The sequence below is a fragment of the Mixophyes fleayi genome, chromosome 12, assembly GCF_038048845.1.
Source record: "Mixophyes fleayi isolate aMixFle1 chromosome 12, aMixFle1.hap1, whole genome shotgun sequence".
In the NCBI taxonomy this organism is placed as follows: domain Eukaryota; kingdom Metazoa; phylum Chordata; class Amphibia; order Anura; family Limnodynastidae; genus Mixophyes; species Mixophyes fleayi.
In genome coordinates, this window is record NC_134413.1 from 70,363,844 (window position 1) to 70,380,378 (window position 16,535).

The 16,535-nt window shown below is 36.0% G+C and overlaps 2 protein-coding genes across 2 annotated transcripts; both read right to left on the reverse strand.

The window, feature by feature from the left end:
* Nucleotides 1-3,961: 3,961 nt before the first annotated feature.
* LOC142108497 (olfactory receptor 5V1-like) lies at nucleotides 3,962-5,791 on the reverse strand. The gene has a single exon (XM_075192191.1). The coding sequence runs from the start codon at nucleotides 5,789-5,791 to the stop codon at nucleotides 4,865-4,867; it is 927 nt and encodes a 308-aa protein (XP_075048292.1). The 3' UTR covers nucleotides 3,962-4,864.
* A 9,817-nt stretch (nucleotides 5,792-15,608) lies between these two features.
* On the reverse strand, nucleotides 15,609-16,535 carry LOC142108669 (olfactory receptor 5V1-like). The gene has a single exon (XM_075192492.1). The coding sequence runs from the start codon at nucleotides 16,533-16,535 to the stop codon at nucleotides 15,609-15,611; it is 927 nt and encodes a 308-aa protein (XP_075048593.1).

Consider the following 16,535-nt stretch of genomic DNA (forward strand, 5'->3'; position numbering starts at 1 on the left):
ACCACGTTAAAAAAGGGCGCTTGCGTCGGGAAGTAACGCTCTTCCCCTGAGGAGGCCTGGGCTAGGCTCAAATGCATGACAAGAACCTTTTTAACACCTTAAGTAGCTTGATTTGACTACAATGCATGAGTATCATGCACGGGTTAACTTGTATATATATATATAGACAATGTGGCGACTGCAGACACCAGAGACCCAGTTCACTCTGCAGCATCTGGTACGCAGTATAAGCTGTTGGTGTTTTGTGGAGGTGTACTCATAAGATTAACCCATTTGGTGCCGGGCTAACATTTGATCCTGGTGGAGGTTTATCACATGTGGTGATACAGTACATAAACTCTATTACACTATTTGTGTTTCTCTATTTTTTGACCCACATTATCGCTATTATTGGAGAGGGGGAGACATTACCTCAGAAGAGGAACTCCGTTTCTACCATACGATCATTGATTTCATCTATATGGTACGCATTTTATTACATCTTCCCATATTACTATCAATACTACACATTGGAGCGCCATACTTGTTTATCTATCCGCATATATATATATATATATATATATATATATATATATATATATATATGGGCAATGTAGAGAATTACAACAATGTTTGCATTATACAAGACATATTATGTTTCCATATGATAACTTACCTGCACAGACAACATAATTCTCTTTCAAAGTTACAAAAAAGTTCTCTTGTAAGCCTGCTAACTATGAGTCTATATAAAAAAGAACTATTAGTATGTATCTATAGGCAACTGCCCCACAATTATCAGACTTCTTTGAAACTAGACACAAAAAAAATTACTTTAGAACCGTATTATATTACTTAGTTTCTTAATCTATTACAAAATTAACTACCATTTTGAATTTTTACATGATGTCAAAACTCTACCTCTCATTTCTATAACATACTTTACAATATATAGTTTATTTATTCCATGTACTATACAAAATATTTTTGCATCACCACCATGCTTGTCTTTAAAATGGCCGATCCATGTGGCATTTTACACAGCAGACATTTTAAGATTCCTAAGAATTCCAACTTAAACTGCTTATTAAAAATCCAGTGCTATTTTAAGCTGCAGACTATTGTTATGATGCAACAATATACATTTAACACATTACTTTCAAATTTACACAATACAGAGGCCTGAAAATATACATTAAATCAAATAGTACAGTTTTCTCCATTGGCATGCTTAAATAAGATACCTATATTTTCTATATTTTTATAACCAACTTAATATTAGATTTGCGACAGCATGAAAAATTCATATAAAACTACATTTAAACTTACCTTTTTACAGCAAAATCTACAATTGAAATAGCTATTTCAGGACAAGAGTTTACCTTAAATGTCCCAGAATTTATTTTTAGCAATTTTCACCTAATGGACAAGCCTTCAGCTCTTCAACAAAAAAATAATTTCTTACCATTTTCCTTATTCTACTCTCTTGTTGATATGCTAAAGTTGGCCATAGCAGAAAGATTGAAAAATCCTATTAGGGCCCCCATCTTGTTGACTTCATTTCCAGAATAAACCAATATTGTCCAGTCCAATTGTAGATTTTGCAATAAAAAGAGATTTACTTCATTTTCAGATCTTAAGTTACATAGTTACCAAAGACCGAGTTAATTTTCCATACAGCCTGCAGACCATGATTTCTTCGCAGAGAGTGTGTGCTCAGTTGGCTGCAGATCAATTTAAAAACTTTTACATTGGTGGGTGTGTTTACAAAATGATGTCATCACAGAGGTCACATGGATGGTTTACAATGAATCAGCATTAACTTCACTGATCTACTTTCTTAGAAGAGATATTTGCACAAGATATAGTTCCTAGCCTTGTCACAGTATTTTACCAGCTATTCCTCAAAATAATAATATGTATTACAACAATAATATATAATAATATTGCAAATCAGGTTGCTGATAAATAAATGTTATTATTATTATTATTATATATATATACAACTTTAACACTATGATGGGAGAAAAACATGCTATGGATTTCCCCATTATAGTGATAACAGGCTATGAAACTAGAGCAGGCTTGTATGATATTTTTTGGGGTTGGGGGTGCACTGCCCAGTTTTTAACTTTATTAATTGAGTTTTATCAGCACTGGTTCTGTTAAACCAAGACCAGAACTGGGTACCTCTTGCCAGAAGGCTAATGAAACCAAGTTTACCAGTAGCTCATGCTGTTATCACAATGCTGGAGTTCTTCTCTTGTATACAATGTAGATGTCATAATGATCTAGATGAAGACAATGTTGTTCTTTATATCATATTTATGAAATATATTCCACCAGTTATTTTATAAACCCATATAACTGAAGGTCCGGTATTCATCTATAGCAGACACTATTTCCCATAGTACGATATATACTCACTGCTACTTAGTTACACCTAGGACTTTCTGCAATGGAATAAGTTTATATTTATAAACAGATACATACAAAAGATATAATGATTACCATTACCCTGAATCAACACATAGCTAATACCAGATGACACCTGATACCTGAATATAAGAGGCAGAGTAGTCAGGTACAATTCAAAATAGTACAATTCAAAAAGTTGCAAACAGAATAGTATGGGTCACAAACCAAGGTCAGGGCAAGCGGCAGACAAGGATATTCTAAGTTTCAATGCCATGACGAAAACAAAATGGCTTAGTGTTTAGTGAAAGGTATGGCCCACTGAGTGTGTCACTTAATGGATTATCTGTCATTATTGGTGCTGGAGATGGGGGGGGGTTAATGTCTGTTGATTGGGCAGCACTGTGGTTTAGTGGTTAGCACTTCTGCCTTACAGCACTGGGTTCATGAGTTTGATTCCCGGCCATGGCCTTATCTGTGTGGAGTTTGTATGTTCTCCCCATGTTTGTGTGGGTTTCCTCCCACACTCCAAAAACTTACTGGTAGGTTAATTGGCTGCTATTAAATTTACCTTAGTCTCTCTTGGTCTATGTGTGTATGTTATGGTATTTAGACTGTAAGCTCCAATGGGGCAGGGACTAATGTGAGTGAGTTCTCTGTACAGCGCTGCAGAATTAGTGGAGCTATATAAATAGATGATGATGATGGTCCCGTGACAACATTTGACAATTCTGATTATGTACATTATCAAGAATATAATCTATTTTTTTTTTTTTTTTTTGTTGAATGTGTATTTTTGTTGGGGAGTCTGGATTCTGTTTGAAGATCTGGATGACAGTAATGTTGTTGATTGTCTTGTTAACAGTCAATCATTTTAGCAGATATTTGGTAGGTTTTGGAGATATAGATGGTTGATAAACGGAGTCTAAAATGTTCTAATATATGTAATGATTTACAATGTTTCCATATATTAAAGTCATTTTAACGCTTACCAAATAAACATTGTCCAATGCAATTATTGTGGTTCCAAAGCACAAAGCTATTTAATTGCAAAATATAGCAGGATTTACAGTAAGCCATTATTACACATAAAAGATATTACAATAAAGCAGGAAAGTATAAGAGGAGTCATGTTGTCTGTAGTCAGGCTAAAGAGAGATAGCTGGGGGAACCAGCTTGATAATATAAAGTTTCAGTATAGAAAAAAACTACTGATGATGTCACTATGTACACAAGCATCACGTCTAGGGGTCTTCATTGGCTCAGGGTTAATGATGTTCCAGTTGTCTGCTGGTCATAGGTTAATTCAAAGGATTCCTCTGATAAGGTGTGACCACCCCACCCCCAACTGCTGCACACATGCTGGTGCTTAAGGAACTGACTTAAACCAGATTCTACCAACCTATCATTTTTCCAAACACAATGTCATTTTGATCATTAATCTTTTATCTTCCATAACTATTGATAGCAGGAAGCGATAGCAAAGCCGAAAGTAGTGGATTCGAGATGGTAATATGCAGAATTAAATGACACTAAACATGATACATTTCCTATATCCTGAGCCTTAGATACTTTTAATATATTAACATTTATGTATAAACAAACTCTAATTTATTCTACTAATAAATAAATGTGGATTGGAACCTAAATAAATGTGTATTATAGAGAAGTGTAAGTGCGAATGTAAATGTGTGTGTTATGAATCCGTGCGATTGTGTCATAACACGTGTCATATTAATCGCATGGTAAAACAATATTAATCAATTTGGTATACTTCATCCAATTATTTGACCTTCACAATATGATAGCTCACCTGTTTCTGTCAATCAGATTGTTGCTCTAAAATATTTACGGAGTTTGAATGCTCAATATTCACAGGGATTAGCCTGCAAGTTATCTTGCACTGTATGAGTGGTGACTCTTTATTGTGACGAATATATAATTACTATGTACTGTATCACTATTGGATAGTTCACCAGAAAATTGGTGAATTTTGTTAATGGCCTAGTGCACTGCCATTCAGTTCCTAACATTATATCACATTACAATGTTCCACTATGGCACCTTTAACAGAATAATTGAAAATGAAACACAACTAGATATGGAAATCATCTCATAGGAGAAGCTGGTTTTAGAGAGGCTATTATTGGCAGAAACTTTTGGTGTCTGCAAAGTGTCATCAGTGTTGGCTAGGTATGTTTGTCCACACAGTGTTAAACTTAACCAAGTTGTTGGTTTATTTGAGAACAGGAACAACAGCAGTGATGCGGGTGCACACAGGGTTAATGGATGCAGCAGTTGTAACAGTTATAGAATGCAGCTAGGGACATACAGCAGGGTCATAGAGTTAAACAGTAGCAGAATACTAATGTCATTGATCACCACCCCTGCACCAGTTGACTCTAGAGGACCAACAGAGAGAGAGTGTGAGAGAGGGAGACAGCATACAGAGTGCACTTTTCTTCAACAATTATTGCCTACTTATATGATTAATTATGGTGTCTTTCACATCCTTATTCCTGATACTGTATAAGAAGGGATTCAGCATTGGTGTCACTGTTGTGTAGAGAATAGATACAACCTTATCTGTTTCATGAGAGTTACTGGAGTGGGGTCGCAGATACATGAACATAATTGTACCATAATAGAGAGTGACAACATTAAGGTGGGAGGCACAAGTGGAGAAAGCTTTATGCCTCCCTTGGGAGTAATGGTTTTTCATGATGGTGGAGATAATATGGACATATGAGACTAGAGTCAAGGAGAAAGAACACATAACAATAATCGCTGCAGAGAAATAAATTGATGTCTCATTGAGCCAAGTATCTCGGCAGGACATTCGTAGGAATGGAGGAACCTCACAGAGGAAGTGGTTGACATGGTGGGACCTGCAGAATGGCAGTTGGAATGTGAGGGGCACCTGAATGAATGCGTTTATGAAGCCAACACTCCATGGAATGACAGCTAAATAAAAACACATTGTCTTGTTCATGATGTTGTTGTAGTGCAACGGTCTACATATGGCAGCAAATCTATCATAAGCCATGACAGCTAGTATCATGCATTCTGTTGCCCCTAATACTAAAGAGAAGAACATCTGGGCTGCACATCCTAACAGGGAAATACTTCTGTCTTTGGCTAGGGTGTTTATTAGGATTATGGGAACTATGGAAGAGGAGAAACCTATGTCAATAATAGAGAGGTTACACAGGAAAAAGTACATGGGACTGTGTAATTTTGGGTTGGTCCTCACCACAATGATCAGTAGCAGATTTCCTGATAACGTGATTATATACATCAACAAGAACATGAGGAAACAGATAACCTGGAGGTAAAGGACATTAGCTAAACCAAGTAGGATAAATCTGTCTGGAGAAGTTTGGTTTGAGTCTTCCATAACATCCATTGATACCTGGTAGTAAAGAATGGTGAATAATGAAATTAAAATTCACCACAAAACAAAATGCAGGTATGAATTCATCAACTTAACTTTGAATCAATCAAAAATATTAATTATTTTTCCATTTTTGAAAAAAGCTGAAAGTGGTTATTTGTTTTTTCTGGAGCTTTTCTGCAAAAAGATTAAAATATTCATTAATCTTTTAGTTATCACAGAAACATGTGACCTTGAGGATTCAACAATATGTTAAAGGGGTTTTCTTTCCATTGTAGAAAATTGTTGGGAAAGATTCCATCTTCTGCAGGACTCTATATTTCGCTGTTTGTCTCACTTAAGTGACCAAGTGATGCGCTTTCAGAGGTTGGAGACCTGCAGATACACAGTGTATATGCTGAGAAGACATATGTGGAATGCAGCACCTGATTGGGTGGTCATGTGACAACTATAAAATGATGTTGATATGCAGTGCATCAGTTTAACTATGATTCATGTGACTTCCTCTGTGCACACTAAGGGCCTGATTTCAAATTTGTATGACTTAAAGATGCGTGTTAGTGCGAAATGTACATGCTGCACATATGCATAAATTGCATTAATATTGAGAGGTGGATCTATCATACAACTGCAATACAGCAAGGGAGTACAGGTGCAAGTTAATCTTAAGTGTCTTATTTTGAGTTACGTGGATCTTGAAATACATTTGCCATAAGACGTCAATTTTGCATCTACATAATCCAGGTTCAAGTTTTGGCGTTGATGATAAAGATTGACGCATATTTATTCTGGATACATCTTTATGCTAGATTAAAGGTTGCACATTTTTTATATGATTAGATGCATCTAACTGAAAACAAAGATATGAAAAAGTGCAAACGTATATTTGCTCATTCACAAAAGGGGCATCTTTATATGTTTAATTAAAAATCAGGCACAGCGTGTAAATGTATATTTTTAAGACAAATTCATCCTTTTATTGGTATCTCATTTGGACTAAATTATATATCCCATGTTAGGTTATCATTCATGAAGGGAAAAAAAATCATGTTTTCTCCTAATTGTTTGTGTAATATGTTTTAAGAATTAGATTAAGTGGTTATAACTAATATACTTTTAACAATGTGAACCCCTTTGAGTAATTTGGTACCAATTACTGTATGTGACCGCTACAGCTCCAAACTCATTAGTGCAAAAGGGAACTGGTTGGGGGGCTTTTATGATGCCCCCCCAACATTTATATAAATAAAGAAAGACCATATTAATGTTTATTGAACTTTAATTAATTCCCACCCTTTATTTGGAAAGGGTGACAACATGTAACGTCTACCTTGGAAGGAGGTGTCCATGGTGGAGTCTTTAATTAGTTATTTAGGGGCATTTCAAATAACTTTTAATTCAATGATTGAACAAATGTTTTATTCTTTTCTGAAATATCATGCAACCCAGTCTTTCAACGGCAATGAAGGGCATTGTAAATTGGATTGGCCGATTGGGCATATCTGTGGCTTTTGGTCAAACCCTTGTACTCATTGCCTAGGTCTCGAAGACCACTGATAAACCTCCAGACACAGAGCTAGGACCACCACAGGAAGCATGGAGGCTGATGGGGGGCATGTGATATCAGAGCGCCTTTGGCTATTATTACAATAAATTACATTATGAAGAAAGCTTTGATAAAGGGGGTTATGTTCAAACTCACCAGTTGTTTACTATTCCCACCTCAAAACATGATATATTCATTGTTCTAAAGTTATTAATGAATTAGACGTTGATATATAATATTTTTCAAACTCTTATATCAAGGAGAGGTAGGACTGAGACCAGAAATTGTCCTTGCACTTACTGTTTCAGTGATTAATGCTATCTGATGGACGCTCAAGTTCCATGAAACTTCTCCCAAGGCTTTGTGACCACGCACTTAACATTAATTATGGTAACAGGAAATAAGAAAGCATCATTGCACAGGAAGCACTGGGGCTACACATAACCAAATGAAGTGCTAAAAGTAAAATATAAAGAAAAAAAAAATAGAAAACATAGGTTTCATGAGGTAGGACATGTTGGGAGTCATTTTTAAACAGCCAGTTCCACCTGCACACCACCTGGGTGAAATTCTAGAATGGGAGATGTACTTAGGTAAAATTTTGTCGGGTTACACTGAATCATTCTATGAAACATTCTATGACCTCGAAGGGTTCCAGACCAAAAGTATAAGTAAATTGATTTTATTTACTATATATTTTAGCACTTTGAGGTTTAGATGAAGATATAAATGATGTGGCATTTCCTGGCTAAAATAATACAAATACATTATGAGGTATTTACAGATTGAGCTTTATGTATAAGGAAGTACAATATTCTATATAAAGAATCATTATTGAGTATAGGGTACGATGATGAAATACAGACACTAAATTCTTAGAGATGTTTATAAATTTTTCCTTATGAATGCCTCACACTATGAGAAAATAGTGGTAAGTCACAAATATAAGTATTCCATATTAAAGGTTAAGAATTTTTTTAATATTAATATATATTATGCATAGTGTTAATATTCACATATTTACACTTTGACACTGCATGGTTGGAATTTGTGCACTGGTTTATGACATTATTACGTATAATATTAGCAAATAACCTCAGATTTTGGTTAGTTTTTGCTATTATTTAATTATTATTAGTCATAGCTATTAACCATCACTTATACACATTCATTTATTTATTTTATGAGTTACTGTTTTCAGGTCTTCAATAAAATCCCATACAGTTGGTTCACAAGTCTCATATGAATTTGTTTTTAGTTAATAAATATTTTTAGCACCTATGAATAAGACATAAATTTATTGTAGGATGGAGTAATACATAATTGAATTAAATATTGAAATAATAATATAGAGCAACAAGTATAATGAAGCATTGATCTAACATGCTTTATACCAGTGATGGGCAAACTTTTTCAGGAGCGAGCCAAATAAAAAAGAAAAACTTAAGGCGGGCCAATATAATTTATTAAAAAACTCAAATATCGAAATATATAATACAATTTTTTTGAATGGGACGGGAGGGTGTTATATAGCAGTGTTACCTCTATAAGTGCAGCGATCGTACAGACACAGGACTTATTTCAGCAGGTTGTTGCAGATCCGTCTTTCTGGTGAGCCACTAACTGACAACACAGCAGCCAATCGAAATCCGCCTTAGTATATGGCCCAGCCCATCTCTTCTCACATGACTTTCAGCCATTAGGGGGCGGGCAGGTATTTGAGTGATTGACATACAAAGTGTCCTTTTAGGAAGGAGGATGAAATGTAATGGAGGAAATAGCTGGGAAGGCATAAAAATGAAGGTTCTGACCCACAGGTTCGGCCCTAATAATTTTATGCATATTTTAATGAAATTTTTTAAAATATTGGCGGGCTGGATAGAACCTCTAAGTGGGCCGGATCTGACCCTCGGGCCGTAGTTTGCCCATCACTGCTTTATACCATCATGCAGAATATTTTAAATATTCTATCCACCAATATAAGGGGAAATGATACAAAGTTGCAATACAATATTGTAACGCAAAGCATTTCTACTTTGAAAAAAAATGTTGTGAACTACAGCACATTTAGACAAGGCAAAATCAGTGTTGCAGAATGACGGGAATCAGTTTCCCTATATTTTAAATATCTGTTGTGTGTAATCATAATACTTATTAAAAGGGGGTGATGTATTAATCAGCGTCACCGAAAGATGGGCAACTAAAAAGCCTATATTGTAACCAAGGGGACGATAAGCACAAAAGATATATTGAATATTATAACAAGTTATAAACAATGTATTAATTCTAATACACATAACCATTTTAAATGTGATCATGGACTTATCCCTGTGTGTTCAATAATTATGTGTGATTTAATTATTTGGATGTGAGGAGTACAGGGAGAGCTGCTACCAGAAATTGTGGGCCCAGTACAAAAGCAATCGGCAGCCCCCTCCTTCCTCCTCTCATGCTATGCATGGCTTCACGCAAACAATCCACAGTTTTATCTGTAATTGGAGCAGTCTTATCGGGTTGTAGGCGGCTACTGGTACCCTCATATTACTAACGGACATAAATATAAGTGTTTTACACAAACCTTTAATTATTTATCAATAGCGCTAACAATAAAAACAGTCTGCATTAATGCACTTGTAGGTTACACTGCTACTTTCAGTAACACTATTTTGCTATTAAATAGTACTCGTTAGGTGATCTTTTATGTTTGTGTTCTTTATCATAGCTTTCCATTTTCTTTTTGTACAATTTCATGTCTCAAGTGGCTCCCGTGGACTAACATATAAGCATCAATAGTACATGTTGTGGATCCAAGTTATTATTTGGAACAAAACTATCAGTTGCGTATGTTAATTCCATAGTTGTACATTTTTTTGCAACGTCGCCATGGTATACATGTTGTTACTAATAACCTTAAACTGAAAAAGAACAGGCACAAGAGAGCATATTTTGTCATTGAACGCCAACACAAATATTATACAGTGCCTTATAATAAGGACGGTGTGATAACAAGGTTGAAATATAATGTATTTAATACTATTTATTTTGCCTGGTGTTGAATGAGGGTGGTATTATGGATATTACATTTCTTCAAAAAAACAAAAATTGTTACTAAATAGGCATACTGGATAATATTAAAATTATTTTTTTATTCAAAATGTTTTGATAGAGAATAAAGTAAATTAAAATATTAAAGAAATTTGTCTTCAGTCATTTTTCTTTTTAGGTTAGAATTGTTTCTTCTCATTGCCCATAGATATAACAACAAAGTTGATCTTTTGTGTAGAAACAATTGTATACATTGTAGAAAGTAAAAGGCTTCAGTATAATATGCATATATGCATTTGGTAACTATTTCTCCATAAAAGAAGCAAATTTCTTGGTAATTAGTACATATTTTTTCATGAAAAGTTCCAAAAAAAAAATAAAAATGAATGCCCCCTTGTGCTGTAAGAAAGAGAGACATGCTTTACTAAAGAGGAAGAGGGCATAAGTTGCTAGAGCTTGTGAGAGTGCTAGTTCATGGACTAATCAGTTATGACCTGATTTAACGAAAATAAAGCAAAAAAAGGAGTAACTTTGCACCTTGGCAAAACCATGTTGCATTAGAGGGGGAGCTAAATTTAATATTTGGGGGACAGATTTATAGTTGGGGTAGGGATTGTTCTAGCTTAAAAAAAGAAAGTTTACAGTGCAGCTGACCCAGAATACAAGAGCGTGATGAGAGGGGACCCAGGGTCCTCATTGCACAGGAATTCGCAGTGTATTGAAGAGATCTGCAAATAGACTGATTAGAACAACTTCAAACAGCTACCCCAAAAAGCCACAGAGAAGGAGGAGAGAAGTGAAAAGGGAGGACACGTATTAATGCAGCTAGTGAGTGCTAGCTCCTGAAACAAGTAGACTTTGGGAATGAGTCTGATAAAGGATGGGTTAATTGAAGAGGCAATTTAATAATGCAGAAGAGATTTGTGCTAAAATGTGTTTCTCTAACGTACGTACAGAGAGACTTGTGCCCATTACCTTTTGGTCTTGTGCAGACCAGTGGTCGGCCTAAGGGCAATATCAGGTAGACATTATAACGAAAAAAATAATCTATTCAGAAAGCTTTTTTCTTTTTACTCAGGGCTCATCTTCCTAGCGGGCTGTCTATTGCCTTGGGCTGTGTCCACCAGAAGGTAAATACGGTCACTCCTCAAACTAATAATCTCACCTGCCTAATTATACCAAATTGCCCGAGCTATCCAATTGGCGGCCACCAACATCCCAGAGAGCATGCATAGTCAATGCTGTATGACATATTTGTTTTAATAGTATCCTACCTGTGAGCAGACAGTACTAACATATAAGTGGCCCTCTTTATATACAAATTTGGGCATACCAAAAATAGTCTTTGCTCTCACCCAACTTATGCAGAGTAAATTTAGCACAAATTGAGTTGTTTTACTTAGCACCTGGTTAACCATTTACTCCGGATTAATTGGCTTTGAACTTACCTTAAGAGGAAATGCCCTTCAGATGGCCGTATAATAAACAAGTGGACCTTTTGTGTTGTTAAAACAATTGAAATAGATTTGATTACATTTTGTAAGGACTTTAAATACTCTTCTACACAGTCTGTAGTAATTGCATTTAATCTGGGGATTTCTATTTGTTGAAGTAATTGATCTTCAAGAACCTACAGCAAATTTAAATGTTTCAATGTCTCTCTTATAAATTATGTGATAGAACATTTTGATCTCCAGGGTAGAGAGTTGAGCTGGGTATGAAGCTCCCAGATGAACTATAGGTCCTCAGATGTCTGTAATTATTCATTCTCTCTCTTTATTGCCGCCAAGGTATTAATAAGCAATAATGACTTAATAACGTTATACTTATATTATGTGGTCTCAATGCAATTTATTATAATATTTATAATTATTATTGCCTTTTTATTTATGAAATTTCAGCATATTCTGGACCACTGTACCTGTACTTGTATACGTGTAATTGTAATCAACTAAGTATATCATCATATATGTACATATTAAAGAAATTGGTGGTGAGGATCTTGCCAGGAAAAGCTCACAATCCACAATGAATAGTGAACCTCAAGGAAAGGGAAAATTGGTATTGCCACAACAAATCTAACATTATTGATAATAGATTATATTTTGGTTGGACTTTATGTACAATCAGTGGTACCAAGAGAGGGTGAGGCAGGTACAATACAAACAGCAGTGGGGATCATTATGGGGCCAGATGGGACTCCATCCCAATCTGACGTAGCCTGATTAAAGGCTGGGAAAGTGACTATGTGGACCCAGAGCTTCCTATTAAGCCACATGGGCACACCATTTGCCGAAGTTGTGTGTGCAGCCTGGAGACAGATTGGTGGATGTCCAACCAGGGGTGATGGCTAAACATCAAAATAAATTATATTATAGAGAATACCTGAGGATTTGGATGATGGGAGAAAGTGATATTTTGAGGTCGTCAAACCCATGAGTGAGCTGATGCAGAGCAACAGTCTTGGAAGACTGCTATTGTGTAGCTGGTGAGGAATCTGAGATCACTAAATCGGTAGATAAGTATATAGTAATACTTCCCAAACTATCCAATGGTGAGACAGTGATTAAGAGACATTTCTGGTGTTAAATGCTAGAGATGTATTGTTTAACCTATAGAAATATATATATATATATATATATATATATATATATATATATATATATATATATATATCTAATATATAAATGCTTAGTGGCGTCTGTGTGTGGAAAAAAAAAACAAGTTGCAGCGCCACCTGCTGGGCAGAGTTATACACTGACCTACTAAATTCTTAGTGTGTGTGGGAAAAAAAAATCAAAAAGGGCTGAAATTTGGTAGGGCTCACTCATTTTCGTGAGGTAATTTTACCTCATGAACACACATGTGTAGAGGCGTGTGTTAGTGTGTGTGTGTGTGTGTGGAAAAAACTATTTTCTCAGAAAGGGCTCATCCAATTGACCTGAAATTTGGTATACTGACATTATTTGACAAAAAAATTAGAATAGTTAAGTCAGTTAACTTCCATCATCCCCCCTTCCCCCCGTGGGAGGGGTAGTAAAAGCTAAATTTACAAGTTGAGGGGTCAAACTCATTTTCGTGAGGTAATTTTACCTCATGAACACACATTAAAAAGGCCGCTTGCGTCAGGAACTAACGCTCTTCCCCTGAGGAGGCCTGGGCTAGGTCCAAATGCATGACAAGAACCTTTTTAAGAACTTAAGTAGCTTGATTTGACTAGAATGCATGAGTATCATGCACGGGTTAACTTGTATATATTATATATTAGAGTGATTCCATCCCCAATGCCCATTTTTTTTCATACTTCTCCAACCCATCATTCGGTTCCACTTGTTATACTGACATTGAATCATACATTTCTTTTTATTCACTGCATATTTTCAACTTGCACAAGATGGTCAGAGTTTGATGTTATACGATTTTCCACAATATCAAACGTAGTGACTTTACCAATGCACAATTTATGCTGGGAATATGCATTATAAATATTTCTATTAATGCTGTATAATTTCAGGAACAAATAGAAGTGAACATTAATAACCTAATGCACTGTAGTCGTGTCAATGAGTGATAATATGGGGGATATTCATTGTTATTACGGTGTTTCCCAGAACACGGGTTGACAGGCTCCCTATTCTGGTTTCAGGACAGAATGTCATAAAGGTGCTCTCAGTTCCGAAACTTCAGGATGGAACCGCAAAAACTATGGCTAAGACAATGGTGGAAACCATAGATGAGTGGGGATTGCGGGACAACATCCAAGGGCAATGTTTTGATACCACAGCATCTAACACTGGAGTGAAAGGTGGAGTATGTGAGCTGCTGGAGTCTGAGGTTGGCCGACCACTACTGAATTTAGCATCTTAACATCACATCTCTGAAATCATGCTGGAAAAGGTCTTCAGTATCCATGATGTTTCTAAATTTCCAAACATGGAGCTTTTCGTCCACTTCCGAGACTTTTGGCCTAGAATCGATCAAGCTTCATTTAGCACAGCAATTGAAGATGAAAAGACATCAGCTGTGGTTGCTCCCTGGAAAGATGACATCATTAAGTTTTTAGTTGCTCATTTTCAGAAATTCCAACTGAGAGATGATTACCGTGAGCTATTGGAACTCACCATAATTTTCTTAGGAGGCATTCCTCCACGTGGAGTACATTTCATATTTCCTGGAGCTATACATCGGGCTCGCTGGATGGCCTGGGCCATTTACTCCATCAAGATGTGGCTGTTCAGCAACCAATACAATCCACAGCAGCCAGGGTTCAGCGAATCACGAAAGACCCACAGGATATTGTACTGTGACATCATTTGCAGGAAGTTTGTCTGTTCATTCCTGCCATTTATGTGTATATATATATATTTATATAGGGGCAGTGTAGAGATTTACAACGAATAGATGCAGAGAATAAATAGGTGAGGCAATATATTGGTATGATTGTAGAGGGAATTGGGATTAAGTGCAATGTGAGAAAAAAAATATTTGCATTATACAAGACATATTATGTTTCCATATGATAATTTACCTGTTTTTGTCAATCAGATTGTTGCCCTATTACATTTAAGGAGTTTGAATGCTCATTATTCACAGGGATTGGCCTGCATGTTATCTTTGTCTTTATAAATGGTCACTGTTTATTGTAACAATTATATATATATATATATATATATATATATATATATATATATATATATATATATTACTATGTACTGTATCACTATTGGATTGTTTGTCAGAAAATGAGTGAATTTTGCTAATGGCCTAGTGCACTGCCATTCAGTTCCTAACATTATACCACATAAAAATGTTCCACTATGGCACCTTTAATAGAATATTTGGAAATGAAACACAATTAGATATGGATATCATCTCATAGGAGATGCTCATTTTAGAGATGTTATTATTGCCAGAAACTTTTGGTGTCTGTAAGGTGTCATCAGTGTTGGCTAGGTATGTTAGTACTCACAGCATTAAACTTTAACAAGTTGTTGGTTTATTTGAGAACAGGAACAACAGCAGTGATGCGGGTACACACAGGGTTAATGGATGCAGCAGTTGTAACAGTTATAGAATGCAGCTAGGGTCATACTGCCGGGCCATAGGTTCATACAGCAGCAGAATACTAATGTCATTGATCACCAACCCTGCACCAGTGGACACTAGAGGACCAACAGAGAGCGCATGTGAGAGAAGAAACAGCATACGGAGTGCACTTTTCTTCAACAATTATTGCCTACTTATATGATTAATTATGGTGTCTTTCACATCCTTATTCCTCATACTGTATAAGAAGGGATTCAGCATTGGAGTCACTGTTGTATAGAGAATAGATACAACCTTGTCTGTTTCATGAGAGTTACTGGAGTGGGGTCGCAGATACATGAACATAATTGTACCATAATAGAGAGTGACAACATTAAGGTGGGAGGCACAAGTGGAGAAAGCTTTATGCCTCCCTTGGGAGTAATAGTTTTTCATGATGGTGGCGATAATATGGACATATGAAACTAGAGTCAAGGAGAAAGAACACGTAACAATAATCGTTGCGGAGATATAAATTGATGTCTCATTGAGCCAAGTATCTCTGCAGGACATTCGTAGGAATGGAGGAACCTCACAGAAGAAGTGGTTGACATGGTGGGACCTGCAGAATGGCAGTTGGAATGTGAGAGCCACCTGAATGAATGCATTTATGAAGCCAACACTCCATGGAATGACAGCTAAATAAAAACATATTGTCTTGTTCATGATGTTGTTGTAGTGCAACGGTCTACATATGGCAGCAAATCTATCATAAGCCATGACAGCTAGTAGTATGCATTCTGTTGCCCCTAATGCTAAACAGAAGAACATCTGGGCTGCACATCCTAACAGAGAAATACTTCTGTCTTTGGCTAGGGTGTTTATTAGGATTATGGGAACTATGGAAGAGGAGAAGCTTATGTCAATAATAGAGAGGTTACACAGGAAAAAGTACATGGGACTGTGTAATTTTGGGTTGGTCCTCACCACAATGATCAGTAGTAGATTTCCTGATAACGTGATTATATACATCAACAAGAACATGAGGAAACAGATAACCTGGAGGTAAAGGACATTAGCTAAACCAAGTAGGATAAACCTGTCTGGTGAAGTTTGGTTTGAGTCTTCCAT

Coding starts and splice junctions, on each gene's coding strand:
- LOC142108669 (XM_075192492.1), bottom strand. CDS start 16,535: ATGGAAGACTCAAACCAAACTTCACCAGACAGGTTTATCCTACTTGGT.
- LOC142108497 (XM_075192191.1), bottom strand. CDS start 5,791: ATGGAAGACTCAAACCAAACTTCTCCAGACAGATTTATCCTACTTGGT.